The 16,657-nt window shown below is 38.7% G+C and overlaps 1 protein-coding gene across 1 annotated transcript; it reads left to right on the top strand.

The window, feature by feature from the left end:
- The first annotated feature begins 241 nt into the window (after positions 1 to 241).
- Positions 242 to 15,106, top strand: p3h4 (prolyl 3-hydroxylase family member 4 (inactive)). The gene is made up of 7 exons (XM_039740022.1): positions 242 to 852; positions 2,878 to 3,027; positions 7,203 to 7,374; positions 8,195 to 8,323; positions 8,699 to 8,844; positions 9,139 to 9,222; positions 14,323 to 15,106. Exons 1-7 carry the CDS (start codon positions 394 to 396, stop codon positions 14,467 to 14,469), a joined length of 1,287 nt encoding a protein of 428 aa, XP_039595956.1. The 5' UTR covers positions 242 to 393; the 3' UTR covers positions 14,470 to 15,106.
- The last annotated feature ends 1,551 nt before the right edge of the window (positions 15,107 to 16,657 follow it).

Here is a 16,657-nt window from a genome sequence, read left to right as displayed (position 1 = left end):
ATCAATTGTGTGTCACTGCAGTTTAATGTCTAGATACTGCAATCGGAATGATAAGCACAATAACATTAAAAATGACCAAATTGTATATATAAAAGTCATCGAGAAAAGTAACAACGAGGATTTCAAAAATTGCCCAAGAGCTGATAACCATTAGGGTCCTAAAAACGAAATTCTAAGCATTCCCTGACAATTCTCAGGCTTATTAAGATCACACGGGCTCTAGGACCCATCGGAGACAAGGATATGCAGAGGGCCTGCCAGTTCTTCAAAAGCTCCAGGTTTTTTTTTTTTTAACTTTCCAAAATTCCTTCATTCATCCCCGAGTCCTTCAGTGTACGTGCGAGGAGGCATGGCCATCTCTTTCTGACACAAGGAGCAAAGACACGAAGCAACATGGCACTGCGTGGCGCGGAGCCGCGGCTCATCGCGTGTGTTTTTGTGGGACTTCTCGTGGTCCTCCGGGCGCAGTACGAAAAATATAGTTTCAGGAGCTTCCCCGCCAATGAGTTAATGCCACTGGAGAGCGCCTACGGCTATGCACTGGACCAGTACCAGGCTCAGAACTGGAAGGAGGCTATCCGTTACCTGGAGAGCAGCCTGCGACTCCACAGGTTATTGAAAGACTGCCAAGCGTTCTGCCACCAGAACTGTAGCTCTGCAGGGCGCCAGGAGGAGATCCAGTTTACCGACTCCGAGCTACGGGTCTTCAGCCACGTCCTCCAGCGGGCGTCCTGCTTGAAGAAATGCAAAAGCAGCTTTCCAGTTTTCTCTGTCACGCAGCCCAGGAAGGAGATCCTAGACGCGTTTGAAGCCCGGGTCCCCTACCGCTATCTTCAGTATGCCAACTTCCAGGTGGGTATGGAAAGCACGAGAAACGCTACACGCTTTTTAACGGGGGTATTTAAACTAGGGCGCGTCGAGCACATATAACGTGTTTAGAGTTTACTAAAAATACCGAAGTTAATATCGTCTAAGTTTGTGTAAGTCACGCCCTTTTTTGATTCTTGCTCGCTCCTTTTAAGAGTCGTACAATTTGATTAACAACGTCTTTCTTTCTTTCTTTTACACATACATGGCTGGAGCAATGTTACTCATTTTAACCCCAGTGTCCTCAGCGATCCGAATCGCCCCAGTAGCTCAACGCTCAGCTTTCCCGAGTGAGCGCCACAGACTGTCGGACCATACAAGCGAATCGCGATGCTTCCTGTCTGATTTTTAATTCGCCGATTAACCAAAGGTGTTCCAGCAAACTACTGGATCAGTAGCCCTCATCTTTTACGGGTCTGTTTTGGCCTGCACACGGGTGCCCCCTGGCAGGCAAAAAAGGGAAACAAAATTGTAACAAGTTGCCACGTCCCCCTAACTTTCAGAGCGTCAGCGGGGGGCAATTTAATGAGGTAGGAGACCTTCCCGAGTCTGCTAAATAAAAAAACAAAAATGTGTGTGCTTCTCTCCACGACCTGCGGCAAGCAGCCATGTGCAGGATTGTGTTCATATTTATACCAAATATTATTCAGTTTTAAGAGGTCTAAATACACACTGCATTCTTTAGTAATATCACACTTTGCCCGCACCTGGGATCAAACGAGGCTGGAGAAAATTCGATGTTTTAAGTCTATCCTCGGTTTTTTATTCATTCCACCTACAGTCTGTATTGCTGTGGTCATCAATTACAATCCTGGAAGGCCGCAGTGGCTGCAGATTTTCATTTCAATTAGTTTTTTTTTTTTTATATTTGAACCCATTTGTAGCTGTGCCTTTTTCAGGTTCTCAAAGTCAGGCTACTGCTGAGTTGGCAAGGTAGTGTCCAGCATAGTCAAACTCAATTACTGTCCATACAGAATAAAAGGCAAAAAGGACAAAATGGTTTCTGTTCTGTTTCATTACAGCTTTCACCTGTTGAACGTCTGTTACTTTCTATACTTAAAGGTTGTTACTTTTCTTTGGAAAACTTACATGGGCTTTGCCTTAGTACCTCAGTATGTTCAGTACATTCATTGTGTTCAATATGTTCTGTATGGTTTGAAACTGTATGCCTTACCAACTGCAAGGCAGATCTTAAATTGCACTAGTCTGTAGTCAGAATGACAAGAAATAATCAGAATATTCCATTTACAATTTAGCTTGTAGGAGTTAATAGAACCTGCCATTAAATTTTCACTAATACATAGGGAAACATTTTAACATAACTAAGAAAGTACTTCTATCAACTTAATATAACCTAACTAATTAACAATTGGCTCTTACACCATTTACTGCCTGCTAAACCAATATGTTTTTTGGGCTAAATTTTCATTAACTCATTTGTTACGATTCAGAAACCTTAAATATCAATTTTAGTTTCAAATAACTGCATTTAGGTTTTATTTGTTTCCTGTTTTCATACCTAGCGTCCAGCTAATAAGAAATGCAAATAAAGAAAGCACCAGCTATCCAGCTAACTTTGTTCCATTTAAAGCTCTGAATATAAATCATGTGTTAGTAAATTGGGGGAAAAAGGGAGAGACTGTGAAGTGCAAATCTGTACTGGTCTACAAAGTATATGGATAATGTTATCAGAAAAGGAAACTCTACAATGTAAATAAAATTGGTCTTGGAAGCATGAAAGAACTAACAAGCCATATATAAATACCAAGTAACACTATCAGCAGGGACTGTCTTTTAATTAGGAAACTATTTGGAATGAAAACGTGCAGCCACTGTGGCTCTCCAAGACAATGATTACAGATCCCTGCTTTATTAATTTGTCAAATTCATTGACAGTAGGTATTACTGGTCTAATCTAGTTTTTCAAAGTTTCTTTTTGATGTGACTATTTCCTTGTGATATGTTCAACTCTGTATGCTTAGCTTTAACTAGCACGTTCTGCATCAACAGGACAGCAATCTGGAAAAAGCTGTCTCTGCAGCTCACACATTTCTACAGAAAAACCCTGAGGATCCCATGATGTTGAAGAACATGAATTACTTTAAGACATTGTTTGATGTGGAGGAATACCTGATTGACTTGGAAGAGCGCCCATATGAGGTAAGAGCTGGTGTTGTGAAAGTACCCTAATAAAAAGCCATACAAATGTTGGTGGAACATGTAAACATCAAACTGATAAGAAACAAAGCCATAATTCTAAACCTGTCTGTTTGAGCTGCTGATCATTATGCCAGTGTTAGGCTAAGAGATTTAGCACTAGCATTATTACATTAAGTTGTCACAGGTTATTTTTTAAATTAGCCAATGTGCTACATTTTTACGTACATAAATCGTGTAAGCAGAGGTGTCATAGTACAGCCACGTGTAAAATAGAAAATGGCAAAGCCAGATGGGTAAAAATTGGATCTTAATTTTAAACTTCAATTTCATTGAAAAATTCTCCAAGGTTCACTTCATTATAATATGTAATATTTTTTAAGCCATTCCATTTAGGGGTCTGAAGGTGCTGAAGCCATTCCTAACAACTTTATACACCAGAAACAGACACTGGATGAGGCTCTAACAAACTCACAGATTTGCATATGGCCATTGCAGAATTGGCAGTTAACCATGTAGGAAGAATATGGAAATAAATAAATGTGTACATAGTACAACATAGTATAAAAAGCCTGAAGCCGTTCAAGGTTAGCTGCATAAGTCAGTTGGAAACACAGTCAGTGTCTTAATAAAAAAAATGCTTTGAAAGTGTTTTTTTAGTTAAGTGAATTTACATTATTTTTTGCAATCAATTGTTAATTTTATTTAACAAAGTCAAAAAGAAATCAATATGTCAGAATGACACCCCACTACTCTATCTCCCGTGCCAACTGACCATACCATCATACCTAACCTTGGGAGTGACTACGTCACAAGTCTATGCACATAAAACACTTAACTGTGGAAGCAGCAGAATCCCAGTTGTGTATGGATTTGCTGGGTGCTCCTTTAATTTATGATGTAAACCGTTCCAGAAGGATCAAGTTGTGAAAGGCAATCCACTAATTCTTCATTATAATTAGATCCCACCTAGAGGCAAGAAGAAGTTAGGCTAGGTTAGTTTAGCATCTACAGTGCCCAGGCATAAGAATTTGCACTGGTGCACTGACAGAACAAGGCCTGAACATATGTAAGAATAGGCAAGAGAGAGAATAGGAACTGATAGCATCGAGGAGTGTGAGTAAGACAAAAGCCAAAGATGAGGACAAAACCAGACATGCGTACATATCCCAGGAGCATCACTGAGGCAAAAGTGACAGAAAGGATCTATTTCCATAGTTTGATATTAAGACTAGACTGATAAAATCATCCTCATATAAAAGGGCCTCATTTGGTATTGTTGCATAAACAAATGCATATCAGAGTTGCCCAATTTAATTTATTGACATGGAGCATTATTTGGTATTTATTATAGCAAAGGGCAGAAAACTGTTTAAAGTGGACAAAACCCTTTTTATAAATCTTTAAATTCTAATGTTACATGTGTGTTGTTTACATGTTGGTTTGGCAACTTTATCATTAACATAAAAGCTGTCTAAACAATATTGTCAACATTAGTAGCAAAATTATTGGTTTGCAGCAACCCTTTGTTACTGTGCCATACCACAAATAAGTTAAAAAAGGCTGACTCAATTTTGTCAAACAGTAGACACCCTATTTTTTCTAAAATTCAGCTATTGCCTTAGGCTACAGATTTAGGTTCCCAAGGGTAAAGAGCAAAAGATTTAAGAACTCTTTCATTCCTAGAGCTATAAGAATTTTGAATTCTGGTTGTTGTAGGGATCCTGCAGAATTCTGAATTATTATTGTGAAGTGTAAAAGGTAATTATTCTTATTTGCAGAAATCTTGAAGGTGTGTGTACTGATTGCAACAACATAATGTGTATGTTGGTTTATTTTCTTGAATTTGTGTAGTTATGTACTTTCCAGCTGCAGACACATTTCCCTCTCTTAGCATAACACTGGTATAATGATCAGCAGCTCAAACAGACAGGTTTAGAATTCTGGCTTTGTTTCTTATCAGTTTGATGTTTGCATGTTCCACCAACATTTGTATGGCTTTTTATTATAATCTACCTTCCTTCCATATCTTTAAGACTGGCAGGCTAGGTAAATTGGCTCTTTAAATTGTCCCAGTGTAGGTGCAGGTGTAACCATGCCCTGCCAGGACAGGCTCCATATAAACCTGTAACTGAATTAAGTTGATTAAAAAATACATGAATACTATGAGCATTGTTTAAAATACTTAGCAATGCTTTCTATACTTAAGCGGAGCATAATAGTAAATGTCTGAAGTTAACACTGTAGTTAATTTGAAATGTGCTGTTTGCAGCTGTAACATCTCAGAACAGTCTATTTCATAGTCTACTGTATATAGAAGAGGCCCTCAGAATAAAGTTATTCGAAGCTTGTAGACATCATTTTGTTGCTGAATTTCTTATGGCGGAAAAGGAATCTGTGACAAATGATCACTAACAGATAAAAATGTATAGAGAGAGACAATGCTGTTTATAAAAGTATGGCTTCATGAACTGTGGATTCTGAGAAAGGCCAAACAAAGCTCATTGATGCACTTTGTGCTACCCAGCCAACAACAGCAGTCACTGCAGTTCTACGTCATTGTGCATGTGAACTGATCTGGCAGAACCAATGGATAATCAGAAAGTTTGAAAAAGTGCTCCCAGTATACAAGGAAAATCAGAACAACACCATCAGAACAACAATATGAATTCTTCAGCATATTGAAATGTCTGTGCATATTGGGTTCCACAAAAATCTGTCATTGATCGCACAACTGTGCAGAAAGAGATGTGTTCATATTTGCTTTCCTGTAACAAGGCTGAAAGTAAAAGTATGTTCACTTTGGACAATACATGGATCTATTAACTTTGAACTGTAAACCAAAAGACAGTCAACTGAATAGTATTATTTAACTTTTGCTCAGAAATCATTTAAGGTTACTCCATCATCAAGGAAACTATAGACACTGTTTTTGGATGTGGAGAGGTGATTTAAGTAGACATTATATCATGTAGGGAAACCATTGACTCAGATCTATACATTAAAATTATTTCAGAAGAATATAGGTAGAGTTTGAAGTCACAAAAATCATCCTTCAATATGACAAAGCATGACTACACACACGTTGGAAAACACTGGAAGTAATAAAAAATCTCTGGCTGACTGCTCTTCAAATCCTACATCATCATATTTTGACCTCTTTGGAGCCCTCAGAGATGCTTTCAGTGGCATAAAACATTGGCAAAAACATTTAAGAGTGATGATGAAGTTGTTGACCAAGTGAAGAAAGGGGTATTAATGAAGGATTTGGACTAGTACAAAGAAGGTGATGCATACTAATGTTTCATTTCATTCTAGCACAAACGTAATGTTAAAGGAGATTAAGTAGAAATTATAAGAAGTGTAAAATATATCCTATATATATATATATATATATATATATGATTAAATTATTAGCATTAGCAAATTTTGTTTTAAAACTTTCTTGGCAACCCTTATATAATGTTATTAGTAGTTGAGAAATTTGCCTAGTTGTTTATTTGCCTTTTCATCTATCCATTTTTGTGTATTTTAGTTCAGTGGACAATGAGGACATTGAGATTAACCTGGGTGCAAGGCAGGGACCAATTCTAGATGGGCCACCAGTCCATTATAGGGCACAATTATCAGTACTACCATATTTACTTAATGCAAATTGTATGTTTTTGGAATGTAGTGAAAAACGAGTGTATTCAGGGAAACACAGACAATATTATTATTTCAATATATAACATAACATTTCTAACCCTTACAATGTTTTTAATGAGTAACAGCATTCTAAATTTGATCTGTTCAGGGTCATAGCATATCAGCCCATCATGGACACTGTCCCAAAAGGCAGTTCTCACACCCAAATCCCAGTGATTTGCAGGCTAGGCTGATTTAAATTAACCTGATATGAGTAAGGGCCTTCTTTTAGGGTGCTAGCTACACATCCAAAGTAGGGTGCATTTGCCCAGTTACCCCACTTAAAATTTTGCACATGTGAAAATGGATTAATAATAATAATAATAATAATTAATAATGCAAGTTTGCCTAAATAAAGACATTTAAATTACAAAAGACGAAAAGTAGTTTGCTTCAATAAAAATGCTTGCCAATTTACAATAAACACTCACATTAATAAAGTTATTTATTCAATTTTTGTATTATTTTGAATCATTCCAACCCGTGGCCAGAGTCTATTCATCAAATCAGTTAAGCTGTACAACACTGGGGACTTCAGCAGCAGTGTGCGTGACATGGAGCAGTGTCTTGTGGAATACTTCAAGAGCTATGAGCTTTGCCTGGCTGGCTGTGAAGGTGCTTATGAGGTGAAGGAATTTAAGGATTTCTACCCAGCAGTGGCAGGTAAGGTTTTTGCTCCATTCAAGAGTGCTGTCTATCCCAGGTGCTGTGCATGTGTGGGTGTTAATACAAAGGACAGCGTTTTAAGGGGTCAGTGTTTAGGGATCAGGTTACAGCAAGAGTACAAACAGGAAGAAAACATGTGATATTAAAAGCACTGAAGCAAATATTCCATACTTATGTTTATAACAGCCTTGCTGGGAAGTAGTTGTTACAATGCGATTTTCTCATTCATGTGATCATGCAGCTGTGTGGCCTGTGGCCAATATAACTTGCTGTGTTTGGGTAGCTTACTCTCCATTCAGTAAGATATCTGACAGGTGATGCTATTAACTATTGAGATTTACTTATTTAAAAAGAAAATTGTAGAATTTGGCCTTTAAAGGTTTGTTACAATACACCTAATAGTCACTAAGTGCTATATAACACAAAGAAGGCCTTTGTTAAGCTCTAGTTACGTACATAGCAGTAGGAGACTAACAGATGCATTTTAAGTAGCCCCTGTTCTAAAAAGGCCTCATCTCTTGAAATACATCAGAGTAAAGGAGGAGAACATCTACAGCAAGCAGTCAAATGTGAGGTCCCCACCTGCTGTCATTGGCTATTTTGAGCTTACTCTTCAGCACTGCGCCCAGAACCTTTCCCCTTCTTTACAAATTCCTGGCTGCTGGGAATGGAATGAAAGGCTCACATTGAACTAGTCTATCTCTAACTACTTTTTAAGGATTTTATATTAGACTTTAGGGGCTGGACTGCACAATGATTATCTTGGGCAATGTGATCTAAATAGGCATTAGATATAAGTTATACACTCTCTTTTCAGATCACTATGCAGATACCCTCAAGTGCAAAATAAAATGTGAAAACAGCCTAGTCCCCAACGTGGGAGGCTTCTTTGTGGAGAAGTTCGTGGCCACCATGTTCCACTATCTTCAGTTCTCTTATTACAAATGTAAGTAAATACATTTTGATATGGGAGTGATAATCACAGAATGCAGGCTGTGTTTAGGAGTCCAGGAATGAAATGTAGCTTTGTATGCAAGTTTATTAGTATACTAGAATTTGTACCGCCTGTCTGAAGTTTGCTGATTTAAAAGGAATGTGAAGCATAATGTGGAAAAAGAACTGAGAATGGAAGGGGGGAGGATTCGGGTGGGAGGGTATAGGTTGTTACAAGCGCTTTGAAAAAGAGGTGTTAAGAAGAATAGGAACATTCAACAGCAACAATAAACACAGTCACAGCTCAGTGTAGTCGTTAAAAAATCTAGACAGGTTGACTTAACTATCTGTAATTAACAATCTTGTCCTACTGTGTTTCTCTTACCAGTGAATGATATTAAAAATGCTGCCCCCTGTGCAGCTAGCTATTTGCTCTTTGACCCCAGTGATGAGATCATGTTACAGAACATGGTGTATTACAGATTTTACCGGGAGAAGTGGGGCCTTGACGATGATCATTTTAAGCCGAGGACGGTAAGTCTCAGGGCAGTTCCTCACTTGAATATGATTTAGCAAATTTGGAACCAAGACAGAATGATACAGTAAATATACTTCTTTGACACTTGAACCCTGCTGGTTTGTTGGGGCATTGGAGTTCTAAGGGAGCTTGTACTTTGGTCTTTGTTTATTTTTTTTTTTGTCTTAGTTATCCCTTATTCTGGTGGTCAACTTCCATTTTGACTTTACTATTACGTAGAACACATCCTACACCTTTGGAAGGTGGGACAACTATGTTTTAATAAACTTTTTGCTTGTTCTGTATTTTAGGAAGCATTGAAATATTTCAATGTAACCACTATGCAAAGGCAGATGCTGGAATTCATAAAGAACTACATGCAATCAGACGATGAGGTAAGAGAACAGCAATTAAGCTAAAGTATGAATGAAATGGCTTAGGCTGAAGGGTAATATGGCACAAGGAGAGGAGGCACAAGGCTGGGAAGAAAGTTGTGGTAGAATCAAGGGAGCATGGAATGGTGGTTAGGAGCAGGGAGGAAATATGTCCTGGACTGAATGTGGAGGGAGCCACAACACAAGCAAAATCAGAAATAGGTAGGAGCCAGAAAATATTACACAATCAGAAAAATAAATTACATGTATAAATTAAATTATACATTTATTTTTTAAGCTAACTGTTTTGTCCATTGAGACCTAACCAATCACATGTCACAAACCTTGACAACTGTTAGACAGTACCTTGGGACAGCTTAGCTAGTAAGTAATCAAATAAGCCTAACAGACTAGCAGACACAGTCTCCATCCATGTTATAATGGGCATCGTCCTGAAATGCTTTGTGAATGTTTGGTGTAGGATTTGGACAAGGTTTGTGCTTACTCAATTTTTTATTTTAACTGCCTGAGAGGTCTTATGCAAATATTTATTTTGCTGTACAAAATGTTTTTGAGTAATTGAAAACGATTTCAAGTTTTACTGTAATGCCGATTTGTTTTCATGGGACACAACCATTTTCCACCTGTTAGTATGAATTCCCTGTGATTGTGTGATGGGTGACATCATCAAAACGACCATATATAAGACCCGGCGCATGTTTTCTAAAATTAGCCAAGATTAGGATCTTGTGAGCAAACCTTTTATTATTTTTTTTGTTTTTTTATATTACTGTATAACTCTGCTTTTGTTGTGATCTTTCATTTTTTAATAAGTATTTTGGGCTTTGATAATTAATTATTTCTTGACCATGTCTTTTCTTCCGACCCTTTTCAATTAAAATTATTCATTGTCCTTTTCGAGACAGTACACTTAATTTGTCCAAATTCTTATGTTGTAGGCCCACAGTAAAATGTTTTTGTATTTCTACAGTGTGATTACTGGCAGTTGAAGTGACATTTTCATGGTTGCGGAAGGCAATGCAAGTCAAAGCCCATATAGAGCCCTAGATTAGTGTCCAGAGCACATGACCCTTCGGTTACAAGGACAGCACCCCTCAGTGTCCACAGCATGGACTATGAGATTAGGGACTTGTAGGTCTGTTTGATTTACATAAACAATGTGCCTCAGTGTTCATAGCACAGCCAGGAGGTTAGGAATAACTCATTCACTACAGCTTTATTACTGGCAAATATCAATAAATAAAAAATGAATGAAATGAAAATAACAATTTCTTTAAATTGTATATCTGGATAGCCAAACCGGGGGTGGGCGAGCAGGGCATAGCCCCCTAGTATTATATATAATAAACTAGCAAAATACCAGCGCTTTGCAGCAGAGAAGTAGTGTGTTAAAGAAGTAATGAAAAATTAAAGGAAACATTTTGAAAATAACGTAACATGATTGTCAATGTAATTGTTTTGTCACTGTTATGAGTGTTGCTGTCATATATATATATATATATATATATATATATACACATACATACACACACATTATATATACAGTATATATATCTCTAATATCTATATATATATATATATATATATATATATATATACATACACACACACACATTATATCTATATCTATATCTATATATATATATATACACTCACCTAAAGGATTATTAGGAACACCATACTAATACGGTGTTTGACCCCCTTTCGCCTTCAGAACTGCCTTAATTCTATGTGGCATTGATTCAACAAGGTGCTGAAAGCATTCTTTAGAAATGTTGGCCCATATTGATAGGATAGCATCTTGCAGTTGATGGAGATTTGTGGGATGCACATCCAGGGCACGAAGCTCCCGTTCCACCACATCCCAAAGATGCTCTATTGGGTTGAGATCTGGTGACTGTGGGGGCCATTTTAGTACAGTGAACTCATTGTCCTGTTCAAGAAACCAATTTGAAATGATTCGAGCTTTGTGACATGGTGCATTATCCTGCTGGAAGTAGCCATCAGAGGATGGGTACATGGTGGTCATGAAGGGATGGACATGGTCAGAAACAATGCTCAGGTAGCCCGTGGCATTTAAACGATGCCCAATTGGCACTAAGGGGCCTAAAGTGTGCCAAGAAAACATCCCCCACACCATTACACCACCACCAGCAGCCTGCACAGTGGTAACAAGGCATGATGGATTCATGTTCTCATTCTGTTTACGCCAAATTCTGACTCGACCATTTGAATGTCTCAACAGAAATCGAGACTCATCAGACCAGGCAACATTTTTCCAGTCTTCAACTGTCCAATTTTGGTGAGCTCGTGCAAATTGTAGCCTCTTTTTCCTATTTGTAGTGGCCACTGAGTGGTACCCAGTGGGGCCTTCTGCTGTTGTAGCCCATCCGCCTCAAGGTTGTGCGTGTTGTGGCTTCACAAATGCTTTGCTGCATACCTCGGTTGTAACGAGTGGTTATTTCAGTCAAAGTTGCTCTTCTATCAGCTTGAATCAGTCGGCCCATTCTCCTCTGACCTCTAGCATCAACAAGGCATTTTCGCCCACAGGACTGCCGCATACTGGATGTTTTTCCCTTTTCACATCATTCTTTGTAAACCCTAAAAATGGTTGTGGGTGAAAATCCCAGTAACTGAGCAGATTGTGAATTACTCAGACCGGCCCATCTGGCACCAACAACCATGCCACGCTCAAAATTGCTTAAATCACCTTTCTTTCCCATTCTGACATTCAGTTTGGAGTTCAGGAGATTGTCTTGACCAGGACAACACCCCTAAATGCATTGAAGCAACTGCCATGTGATTGGTTGATTAGATAATTGCATTAATGAGAAATTGAACAGGTGTTCCTAATAATCCTTTAGGTGAGTGTATATAGCAAAATACCCGCGCTTTGTAGCGGCGAAGTACTGCCTTAAAAGTTTTATTAAGAAGAAAATTAAACCTTTTTAAACTGAGGGAAAATATACCAATAATTATTTGTTAAGGATCTCTTTGTATACCACATTGTGAGTTCGGCCCTCCGGTTGTAATATGACCAAGCTGTGCATTGAGCTTACTCTTAAGCATGCAACGTACAGTTGGCCATGTGAACAGTAATCTTGTTTCAAATCTCACAGCTTGGATTGTCATAATTGGTTTGAGTTTCATGGTTTGTTTCAATTACGACAGTATTTGTAGGACTTGTGTTTAAATGATATTCGGCATCTTTCAAGCGTTGTAAGTATACAACCAGTTTCATCGATAACTTCACATCCAGCTTTTGAGAGTTTAAACATTCATAAACATCAAAGTGTCCACTACTGAAATCGTAATCTGTGAATCTAAGATGTTTAAGAGGCATTGGCGGTTGTCCAAAGGTGTAAAATATTTGGCCATTTCGGTACACCTGAAAGAGACAACCGAACAATTCAGCGGCAGACATCAACTCACATGCAGAACCATAGGTGAAGGGCTTAAGCTTTTCACTCTTCTAGTGCTCCTGTGTAGAATAATTATCTCCTGTACCGTCATCAGTCCACACCTTGAACCTGTCCCAGTCATTCAATACATAAGACACAATGTTTCTCCAGATATCAAGAGTGAGCCTGATATGGCTGTGCAATATGTAACACAGAGAATGGAAAAGATAGGTGCCATCTCCGGGCATGGAAACCACTCAGTAAGTGACAGTTCTCTGATCGATGGTGATTACCTCGATAGACATGTTTATGCGGGTACGGTTGGAATGATAAAGGAAATGGGTACCTGAACAATGTAAAGTAAGTCTAAAATACCTACACAATAACTATAATCGTAATAAATGAACAATAAAACAGCGGAGAAGCCGTGGATTAAATATAAAGGCTGTAGTTATCAGCAGGGAGACGTGAATCCCGTGGCGAAGCAAGGAAGGGAATGTAGAGACTGGAGCGACGGAAGGCCTTATATAGGCAGGCAGCCAACAATGTGGGAGGCGTTGGGATGGGGACCCAACGCGCCTCACACGGTGACTGAGCTGCAGGCTATGGACGTATATATGTACGTAAGTAGGATTCAGTTAGCATTGGGAGCCTGCATACCAAATTTCTTGAAGATGGGCCCATAAGTAACAAAGACTGTTGAAAAGTTCAATATGGTGGCCGACAGTGGCATCATACCACTGAAATAAGTACCAAATTTCAGCCTTCTACCTACACGGGAATTTGGAGAATTAGTGACGTTGGAAAATTCAATATGGCGGCTGACAGTGGCGTCATACCACCGAAATAAGTACGTACATTGGTTTCGGTTAGCGCAGGGAAGCCACCTACCAAATTTCGTGAAGATGGGGCCATAAATAAGAAAGTTCAACATGGCAGACGTTGTCGACCGTTATTGACCGTTAGGACCGTTACGCGTAGAATTTCGAAATAAAACATGCTTAACTTTTGTAAGTAAGCTGTAAGGAATAAGCCTGCCAAATTTCAGCCTTCTACCTACACGGGAAGTTGGAGAATTAGTGATAAGTCAGTGAGTGAGTGAGTGAGTCAATGAGCCAGTGAATCAGTCAGTGAGGGCTTTGCCTTTTATTAGTATAGATATACCCTCTAGCACCAAGGTATTAGAAGAGGTAGGGGGTCTGAAAGGAGGAGTCCTGGTTGCTAGTGCAACACAGCAGAACCATTCGCATCTGAGAATAGATAGCATAAAACAGCCACAGCAATATGGTGGTGGGACTACAGCCAACAGAATTCTGGTGCATGATTGACTATTATCTTAATAAAACACAAAATACGACAGACACACAAGAATGAAGCAGAAACATGGCACCTGCAAAAACGTGAAAATAAAACTGTGTAAATCATAAGAAAAAGGCAGTAGAAACAGGTGTCCATAAAATGTTCATGAAGGATTTTATACCCTGAGTGGGTATCAAATGCTAAACAACAACAGAGAAGAAAATGTGATCTTTTTGCAGCATGTAAAGTGTGGACCTTTATATGAGCTATGGTATTCAGCTTTTACTACAAAGCAGGCCTCTTGGACCTTTGAAAATATGACACATTCTGTGAAATCGAATCATTTTTGGTCAGGCAATAAAAGTGTGTATTTTTCTGATTGATCTCTTCTTCCATCCAGGGAGTGGTGAGCCCCGAGATGTCATCTGTGCCACCTGTTGAGTCTCCAGATGCAGAGTTTGATGGTCTTGGAGACTATGAAGAATCCTTATATTCAGTATGGTGGCAAGAACCCAAATCGAAAGGCGATACAGGGGAACCAGCTTAATGATACCCTCAGTTTTATTTATCACACCAACCAGCAGGATTAAATGGAAATTCCCAAGTGACTGATACTTCCATTATAAGCCTCTCAAAGAATCAGCAAGGACAACAAGACATTACAAAGCACTGAAATAGGAACATTCAATTATGTTTAGAAAATGACATAGCATCTGTCTACACTTGGGCAAGACACTTCTTTTCAGTAGGGCAGCTTTTCAGAAAATGATTCTCTAAAACCTCCTGCCTGTAACTGTTCTGTTTAGATTAAGCAAACAGACCTAGTACCAAGTCTTTCAAACATGGCTACAGTACATGATGTATGCCACTTCACTCTTCCAGATGCTAGCTTGATTCCTTCCTTCTTTCCTTCCTTTATCTGGCATGGGTCTATGCTGCAACCACTAAACCAAATTGTACAGCTAATATAAATGTTATATTGTGGCCTTCCACTTTAAAAGCATAAAAAAGGAGGAATTGCCTTGAAAACAGTGTGAACCTGTTTTTTTACTACGATTTTCCTTTATGCCATTTGTTCCTCTTGAAACTAATCAATGTAAATAAACTGCTATGTACAGAAAGCATAGATATTCATGTTGTAAATAAAAACTGTGACGTCCATAAATAAAACAAAAAATAAACCACGGTGTCTTACTGTCCAAGTTACTGAGGCTTCTTTATAAAATCCATTGAGGGAAGACAACTCAAGGCCATCAATAATATGTCCAATAACACCTTAGTGTCACTTACAGGGCATCATAAAGGTTTGCTAACACTTTACTTTCCCATTTGAGGTTTTCAGTTTTAACACATTGAACTGAACTGATCTGATCACTCTGTGGCTACACACAGAAAAAACCAAGGGACCAGATGAAGTTTGTCCTCGAGTGCTTAAGGCGTGTAGTGACCAACTTTGTGGTATCCTCTGCTACCTGAAAATGCCACTGTTGTGCAAAATAAAATAAAAAGGCACCTCTTCAATTAATCACTACAGACCAATGGCCCTTACATCCAATATCCTGAAGACTTTACAGAGTCTGGTCCTGGACTAAATTCTTCCAACAAAAAACACTTGGATCCACTGCAGTTTGCCAATGGGACAAAGATTAGAGTGGAACATGCAATTACCTGTCTCCTCTACAAAACTTACCTCCATCTGCACAAAGCTAGCAGAACAATGAGGATTATGTTTTTTGATTTCTCCAGTGCCTACAATACCATACAGATATCACTTGTAATGTATAACCTAAGGCATATGTAAACGGACGAGTTAACAGTGTCCTAGACCAGTCCAGCATCTGCAACACAAGGCACAGTCATGTTACACCAGACCATGTCATTTGAAGAAATTCTCTGTTGGTTCTACACTAATGTGGTTTATTGACAAGGGGTATGAGACAGAGGATAAGAGTCAAATGGAGAACTTTAGGAATTGTCTGCAACTAAACATCAACAATGACATGCTAGTCATTTCTAGTACTATACAAGAAAAGGCAAAGAAGACTCTTTTTTGTAATAGGAGACTGTGTTTCTTTAATATGGGTTGTGATGGCCTTCACGTATTCTGTAATTATAGATATGCTAACCTGTCCACATAGCATCTACATGATGTGCTAAACATGCAACGAACGAATGAGAATACTAAGATACCGCATAATAAAATAACATTTCATTAACAAAACAAATAATTTTTTATCTAATAAGCTGACTATATATCCACAACTTACCTTCAGGGCAGACTTGTCTTTATACAGCCGTCGAGAGGCACTGGCAGCCCCACTTTTTTAGGCGGCAATGTATTAACAGCACGGAAGAGCCAATAGCGTATCGGACTCATTTGATTGACAGCGGTAAGTGCCATACACAAAACAGTATTATATTTGAAGTCCTACGCCGGGAACATTCCGGGCTGCGGCAATACATACTTGGATATCCTGAGCGTTGTGCGCGAAGCTGAGTGCCTTTATTGGAATTGTGAGGTATGAATTACTTTCATGTTCCCTTGTTTTCTAGTTTTTAAGTATTCGCATTTATAGAGAAAGGCTGTTGAAATGGACGTGTCAACCTGCTCGGGTAAGTTAGCGTGTGGCGCAGTTTGTTCTTTCCTGCGGCAGTGTTGTCAATGTTAAACAGCAGGTGTCAGCAAACGTCTTTAAAACAAACTACTTGCTTTACTAAGTCGATTTTACAGAAGT

This window comes from Polypterus senegalus, chromosome 17 (assembly GCF_016835505.1).
Source record: "Polypterus senegalus isolate Bchr_013 chromosome 17, ASM1683550v1, whole genome shotgun sequence".
NCBI lineage: Eukaryota > Metazoa > Chordata > Cladistia > Polypteriformes > Polypteridae > Polypterus > Polypterus senegalus.
The sequence above is the reverse complement of the archived record's forward strand: the minus strand, read 5'-3'. Positions and strand labels throughout refer to the sequence as shown.

Excerpts from the sequence above, each read along its gene's own strand:
- p3h4 (XM_039740022.1), top strand. The coding sequence starts at position 394 with ATGGCACTGCGTGGCGCGGAGCCGCGGCTCATCGCGTGTGTTTTTGTG. Across the intron at positions 3,028-7,202 it reads TGGAAGAGCGCCCATATGAG|AGTCTATTCATCAAATCAGT; the intron begins GTAAGAGCTGGT and ends ACCCGTGGCCAG. Across the intron at positions 8,324-8,698 it reads TCAGTTCTCTTATTACAAAT|TGAATGATATTAAAAATGCT; the intron begins GTAAGTAAATAC and ends TTCTCTTACCAG.